The sequence below is a fragment of the Centroberyx gerrardi genome, chromosome 5 (genome assembly GCF_048128805.1).
Source record: "Centroberyx gerrardi isolate f3 chromosome 5, fCenGer3.hap1.cur.20231027, whole genome shotgun sequence".
NCBI classification, from domain to species: Eukaryota; Metazoa; Chordata; class Actinopteri; order Beryciformes; family Berycidae; genus Centroberyx; species Centroberyx gerrardi.
In genome coordinates, this window is record NC_136001.1 from 23,065,917 (window position 1) to 23,073,416 (window position 7,500).

At 45.3% G+C, this 7,500-nt stretch overlaps 1 protein-coding gene across 1 annotated transcript in view; it reads left to right on the top strand.

The window, feature by feature from the left end:
* Nucleotides 1-7,500, top strand: part of foxp4 (forkhead box P4) — a 62,140-nt gene that overhangs the window by 50,127 nt on the left and 4,513 nt on the right. Inside the window, 6 exon segments of the mRNA XM_078283557.1 lie at nucleotides 126-213; nucleotides 1,468-1,551; nucleotides 3,894-3,962; nucleotides 3,964-4,120; nucleotides 5,111-5,187; nucleotides 5,288-5,389. Of these exon segments, the coding sequence (XP_078139683.1) occupies nucleotides 126-213; nucleotides 1,468-1,551; nucleotides 3,894-3,962; nucleotides 3,964-4,120; nucleotides 5,111-5,187; nucleotides 5,288-5,389 (577 nt within the window).

Sequence of the window (7,500 nt, forward strand, 5' to 3'; positions counted from 1 at the left end):
TACAGGACTTTTGTTCTTGGTCCATTTTACCTGCTTGTATCTCTTTACTGTTTCCTTCCGGTTGGGCAGAAAATGACTGATTACCCTCTCTTTCTCTCTCTCTTTCGCTTCTTTCTCTCATCTAGGCACTTGAACAATGAGCACGCCCTAGATGACCGCAGTACTGCTCAGTGCAGGGTCCAGATGCAGGTGGTTCAGCAACTGGAGATACAGGTGAGTCACACACACACGCCCTTCATTTTCATTCACTCACAAACAAAGTCATGAAGACTCTTTCAGCCCGCGAGTGGCAGTGACTTGTCTGAGGCAGGGCAGAGTTTATGGAGAGCAGCGGAGCTTGTAATTTAAAAGGAGCAGTCGGGAGGGAAGCTGCCATCACAGCCCCAATTATAAAGCTGCTCTGGTCACCAGCAGGAGAAAAGGAGGCTGAGAGGGGAGGAGGGGGGGGGGGGGGGAGAGAGAGAGAGAGAGAGAGAGAGAGAGACTAGAGGACAGAGGACCAGGTTGTCTTTCTCAAGAAAAGTGGTTCACACACTTAATTAATTCTCTTAATTCTCACACTTAATTCTCTTGAATCAACAATCAACATTGGGTATAAAGTGATATAAAATGCTATTCTCAAACAGAGTATAGGAAAAGTTCCAAACACAGTCAAAAACACAAAGCCTGTCTCTTCACACACATCTTGACACAGTTTCCAAAACAGAGTCCTGAATACCCCAGTGTGTGTGTTTGTGTGTGTGTGTGTGTGTGTGTGTGTGTGTGTGTGTGTGTGTGTGGCTGTCCGGAGTTAGGGCTAGTGTTGTGTTTTACGGTGGTGGTAAACAGCGTTTAGCTGAGCCCCTGAAGCCACCACCAGGGAACACAAAGTGACAGAGAGGCAGCCGGCGTCACATCACATCAGGACGGCCGTCTCTCTCTCCCTGACATGTCACTTCAGCCCTCAGCAGCCCACCACTCTGCCCTCCCACAGCACATACACACACACACACACACACGCACAAACACACACAACAGCGCAGGCACAGTCTTTCAATTTCTCCTATCTGTACATGTGTGCATACACACGTCGCTGTGGTGCGTTAGTCTGTTAACGGTGCTATCTGTCTTAGTGGAGATGCATTGTTTCCGCAGGCTACATGTGATAACACACGAGCACACACACACACACACACACACACTCACACATACACACACTCAGGATGCAGCATTTCCACAGGCTATAGCAGCTCCCATTAAACGGCAGTTAACAATGTCAAATGGGGACGAGTGTGTCTGCAGGCTAGTGTGTAAGTGCGTGAGAGAGCTCTGGGTGTTGAGGCGGCTCATTCGCATATCCATCTCTCTGCCTGAGGTGTAATTGTAATTGTAATTCTCTGTCAATACCGCATTATATCAATCGAAGTGTAATGGAACAAGATAAACTGTATTTCACACTGATATCCACCAACCTCATGTGTTTCTCAGCTGGCGAAAGAGAGTGAGCGACTGCAGGCCATGATGACCCACCTGCACATGCGCCCTTCAGAGCCAAAGCCTTTTAACCAACCTGTAAGTACACTCTGTCCCCCCCAAAACCCCTCCCCACAGGACCTTTCACCCCCTTACCCTTTAACCCCGCCCGTCCCAAACTTTTGCTGTCTCCTCTCATTCACCTATAAACCTCTTATTGTGTCACCTCTCCATTCTTTTACCTCTTAACTCCCAAACCGCTCGCTTTATGATGTGGGTCGTGTGGATGATGATGCGTTGTGGGATTTAGTGTTTTTCTGATCCTGTCTGGCTGGGTACCTGCGCCCTCTATTGACCAGTGAGGGTAATGTGCAGTTTAGAAACACCACTGTCTCTCCCTTTCTCCCTTCCTTGCTCTCTTTCTCACTCTCCTCTCACTATCTCTCTTGTTCCATCCCGCCTCTCTTTCTCTGTGTTGAACTTCCCATGAAACAGTGTGTGCATTCACCAGAAAACCATGCGCTCACCCTGTTCTCATTCCAAAGAGAAAGTCGTAAATTCCAACTATTCAGTGATGAAATTGAACTCCTCTGTTTTGCACTTTGATGCTACATTTGAAAACACAGATTTCTCAGCTGTTCGGAGACACAATTACAGAAGTGATCTTTCTATGCACATTTTTTGAGTGTGTGCCAATGAGAGGGCTAAAAATGTGTGTGTATGTGTGTGTGTGTGTGTGTGTGTGTGTGTGTGTGTGTGTGTGTGACTGTATGTGAGTGTGTATATGTGTCCACTGGCTGGCGAGGTTGTTATTAGGTATCTAATGAATATTTCATTATTCAGATTGACGAGGAGTCTTATTAAAATATGAAGATGTTGAAATTAATTGTCAATTAGAGGTAGAGTGTCTTAATTTGAGGGGATATAAATGGGTGCAGTGGAGTGGTGATGTGTGCGTGTGTGCATGTGTGTGTGTGCGTGTGTGTGTGGCTGATGTGTTGATCGCAAGGGGATCAGCTGCCATTAACACCTAATGGGAAATCAGGAAGAGGCGTGTCCTGTCATCACAGGAGATGAGCCTCAGGGTCAGGGATTGGAGGAGGAGGGGAGGGGGAGGAGCGTCAGGAATGGAAACAACGCTTGGCCTCAATTAACAGGGTTCGACTGTTGCCGTGGTGATGTGGCAGGGTTGCAGCGTTAATGAAGTACCTGTTAAACAGCCCCGCCCCCTCCAGTCAGCCCAAATGGTACAGAGAGGGGGTAGAGTAAAGAGATGGTGACTCACACACTTTACATACGTACAGAGTCACACACACACACACATACACACACAATGGTTTTAATTAGCCCTAAACTAGCAGCCCTAGAAAGGCTGTCCCAGAGAGACTGGGAGTACTGGTTTCCTTTGTGTGTGTGTGTGTGTGTGTGTGTGTGTGTGTGTGTGTGTGTGTGTGTGTGTATGTGTTTGTGAGTGTGCGCCAGGCTCTGCCTAATTGGGCCGAATTGGTCCGTGAAGACTCTCCGCCACCGCAGAGTGCATGTGTGTGTTCCCATCTCACAAACATGCTGTCGTGTGGTTTTGTTTTTGTAAGCCGAGGGTTAATTGCAGCCAGCGCTGTGTGTATAAATATATGTGTATGTTTAGTGTGGGCGTGTGTGTGTGGTTCTGTGTGTTTGCATCATTTCTGTGGTCTCTGTATGGCTGTATGGCTGAGCTGGTGAATGTACAGTACAGTACCAGCTATAAGTGTACGTTTATAACAGTGCTATTGACTCCCGAGTCAAGGCCTTCAACTGTATTCATCCTTACACAACTACCAGACAAGGCTGTCGAGAAACCTCTTCCTGGAAAGACCACAAGTTTCTTTAATTATGTTATATTCTCATTGATATCACCTGACCCTGATCTAAACTTGCACAGATGATGCTCAAAGCCTAGGGTGAAGCCTTACAATAGACATGAAGAAAGCGTTATATAGAAAATACATTTGAAGTCCTTGCACTGAAAGCACGCTCAGCACATAGAAACATATAGAAAGGAATGTAATGGAGGGTAAACCCACCTAAGCTCAGTTTCCGCACGTTTTCAGGCTGACATACATTTCCATGATGTAAATTGATCGTATACATCATAGTAAGGCCTATCAAACAGGTGTAAGGATATGGTATTTTAAGGAAAAATAAAACATAAATTATTATTAGCATTTCTGAAAATATAATTTTGTTTATATTGGTGGTTGTGACGCCTTTTTATTAGTTATATGATCACAGTTTGGAGGTCATAGTTTACCTACTTCATTATTTACCACTACATCACAGCATGTAACCCTAATTTATCTCTCTCTCTCTCCCTCTCTCTCTCCCTCTCTCTCTCTCTCTCTCTCTCTCTCTCTCTCTCTCTCCCTCTCTCTCTCTCTCTCTCTCTCTCTCTCTCTCCCTAGCTGAACCTGGCTTCCAGTGGCTCTCTGCTAAAGCGGGAGAGCGAGGCCTACCCGGAGGGCCTCCCCCACCCCCCCCACCTCGGCTGCCGCCCCCATCACCCCTCTGCGCCAGGGACCGTCGGTCATCAGCTCCTCTAGCCTGCACACACACTCCCACTCACACACGCATGCTGTCGGGCCCATACGCAGGCGCAACTCGGACAAGTTCTGCACCCCCATCGCCTCAGGTAGACTGTCACTAAAACTTATAGCCTAGATCTCCTCTTATCCCCATTCCCTACATCAAAACATCACCTTTCCTTCACTCTTTTTATTGATTTGTAATGGGTTCTGATTTTATGATTTGTTTTTTTTTTGTTTTTTTTCATGTGCTGTTTTCATTTCTTTGGCACTTCTGCAACAGTGTCAATGACAAATTTCCCTGCAGGAGCAGTTTAGCTTAATTTGGCAAATGCTTTCATTCAAGGATTTACAGTAGGGGTCATTGTTTCTGTTTTCGAGTGGATTCCACTGCCATCTCTCTGCTCTCTTGCCATAGAAAATTGGTGTCAGTTTTAATTCCAACCACCCGAAAAAATATTTGTAAGGACATGCCTTTGAATGGAATTATATTCATAAGACACAGAGTTTAAAAGGATGGTGAAGTTATGTCTTATGAAGAGCTGTTACGGAAATATCCGCTGTAGATCTTCAATCAAATTGCAGCAACAGCCGTTAAATGAAAAAAAAAAAGACAAACTGCCCTTTATAAGAAAGGAATAAAAAATTATGATTGGCTTCAAAAGAAAAGCATTTATAAAAAATGTAAATGTGCTTACAGTAATACCTGGCATACAGTATAGAACAAAATAGCACCTAGATTTTGTAAGAAAGAAATAGGAAGACTGGAGTATCTGTTCTTGTACTGCCTGGTATGGTTGTATCAGTCTGGATTGGTTTATAATACATAAAATAGTTTTCAATAGACTTAATGGAGACAAGGGGGTGGATTTTTTTTTTATTTTTCAGTTCTTTTTATTAAATAATTATTTAATTTAAAAAAATATCGACACACACATACACATTGATTTTAATAGGAGAAAAATCTTCATTTCAACATATTAACATCCAAATTCATATGCAAGATGTGTACTTTGAAACAAACATTTTTCTTATATGTTTTACATTAGACATTAGACATTATGTGCATTATAATATCATCATGCTTTCTTCTGCAGAGCTGGCTCAGAACTGTGAGTTCTACAAGAATGCCGATGTCAGGCCTCCCTTTACCTACGCCTCTCTTATACGCCATGTAAGTCTCTCTAGCTGTCTGCCTCGCCGTCTCTCCTCCTCCTCTTCTCTCCATCTGTCTCTTCCTCTAAACGTTGCCCTCTCCCTCCCCCTGTCCCCAGGCCATTCTGGAGGCCCCAGACAGACAGTTGACTCTCAATGAGATCTACAACTGGTTTACACGAATGTTCGCCTACTTCAGGAGAAACACAGCCACATGGAAGGTGAGGGGGCACACACACACACACACACACACACACACTCATCCTTGTATTTCATCCTTATGAGGACCTTCCATTGACTGCAGTTATTCTAATACATATAGTCTAATTTTAACCTTAATCCTTACCCTACACAGCAAAATTGTCAGTGTTAATTTAACTCTGAGTGTAAAAATCAATATTATGTCAGTGTTTATATAAGTCCACACCCATCAGAGTTAATGTAACACTTTAATATAGTTTTGAACACTTCGCCCCAGAGCCATGTCAGCTCTATGAGTGAACAAACAACACTCCAATCAACACTTGTCATACAATTGTCACTGAATAAACCACACTTAACACTGGAAAATTTGCGATGCGAGCTAAACCTAATGCTAATTCCAACCTTAACCCTAAATCCAAGTCCTAACCACTCACCCCTTTAACAAATGAGGACCTCATTCTGCAAAATTGTCCTGACTCCGAAGGCCTAAAACTCATACTTGTTCTCAAATTGAGAGAAGTACAGAAACACACACACACACACACACAGAGAGAGATAGACATACTGTAGATACGCTCACCTGTCACTTGCAGACAATTTCAGAAGCCAACTGTGCTCAGCTCCTTAAGATTTGAGTGATTTGACAATTATTGGCTCTTTCTGTCTTTTATGAGACACTTTCCCTCTGCTCTCTCCCTCTCTCTCTCGCTCTCTCTCTCTCTCTCTCTCTCCCCCACTCTTCCCACAGCTCTAGACCATTCTCTCACCTCTGATATGGCACACGGAGAGTCAGCCCCACTTAGCCCAGCAGACCCACATCTAGCCATCATACAGCCTCATTACAGAGATGCACATACGCACACATACTGCTCTTGATCACGCACATTGAATCCTCTCTCTCTGACACACACACACACACACACACACACACCTGGCCTGATCCCGCCAGTGTAGGTGCTGACCCATTTCTACAGAAGCCTCACACTAATTTGAGTGTCAGTTCCTCCAGAGAGAGGGAAAGTGAGAGAATGAGCGAAGGAGCGAGAGAGACAGGGGAGAGGAGGGGTGCAGAGAGACCCCGGACCTCCTCTAATAGCCTTGAACCAAGGAGCGATGGAAGGAGGGAGGGGGGGGCGAGGATGGAGGGAGGGGAGGGGAGAGGGTAAGAGACAGGGCAGCCAGGAATATCTTCACCTCCTCATCTGACTTTTATGAATTTTAACTATTAATGTCTGGTGTCTGCTTCCTCTGCTGTTGGCCTCCCAGACCTTTAAATAGAGCTCGGCGCGGCCTTATGTATTTATATAGCAGCTCAGCGAGTCAAATAGGGCCGCAGAGATGTATGTCCTTTAATAAGCCGTTATTTTTCATGAGGAGAGCAGGGGTGTCAGCGAGTGGAAGTCATTGATCAGAGAAACGGATGGACGGAGAATGAGGAAAGGAGGGAGAGATCGAGACAGAGAGGGCAGTAAAGGGGGGGGGGGTGGAGAGAGAGGAAGAGAAATGACTGGAGCGTGATCTCAAGGCGCTGCACGATGGGTAGAAGCTTGGATACGCTCAAGAGACCTAAAAGAAGAGGTTCTACTTTTTTACAGTAGGATACAGTGATGGACTTGCTAGAAAAAACACTATCCAATTTCTGTCACACTGATTCGTTTTCATGCATGCATCGTCTTTACCTGCGTATTCCCATTCAGGGTCGTGGGGGGCTGGAGCCTGTCCCAGCATGCATTGGGTGGACAGATAGACAGACAATGACACTGACAGATAGACAGACAATGACACTGACAGACAGACAGACAATGACACTGACAGATAGACAGACAATCACACTGACAGATAGACAGACAATCACACCGACATTCACACCTATGGGCAATTTAGAGTCTCCGATCCACCTGACTTGCATGTCTTTTTTTGTCTTATTTATTAACGGTACTCAACACACCCCTCAGTCTTTCTCCCAAAATTCCTGTCTCCAGCTGTCGGCCCCCCTCAGCCCGAGGGAGTGGAGATGAGTGGCGCATGTGCTGTGACCCGCTGTAAATGGCTGCTAATGTTTTAACTGGGAGAATTAGGCTTTCATCACGGAGACGAATGCAAATAGCACCGCAGTAGCGCTGCCGTC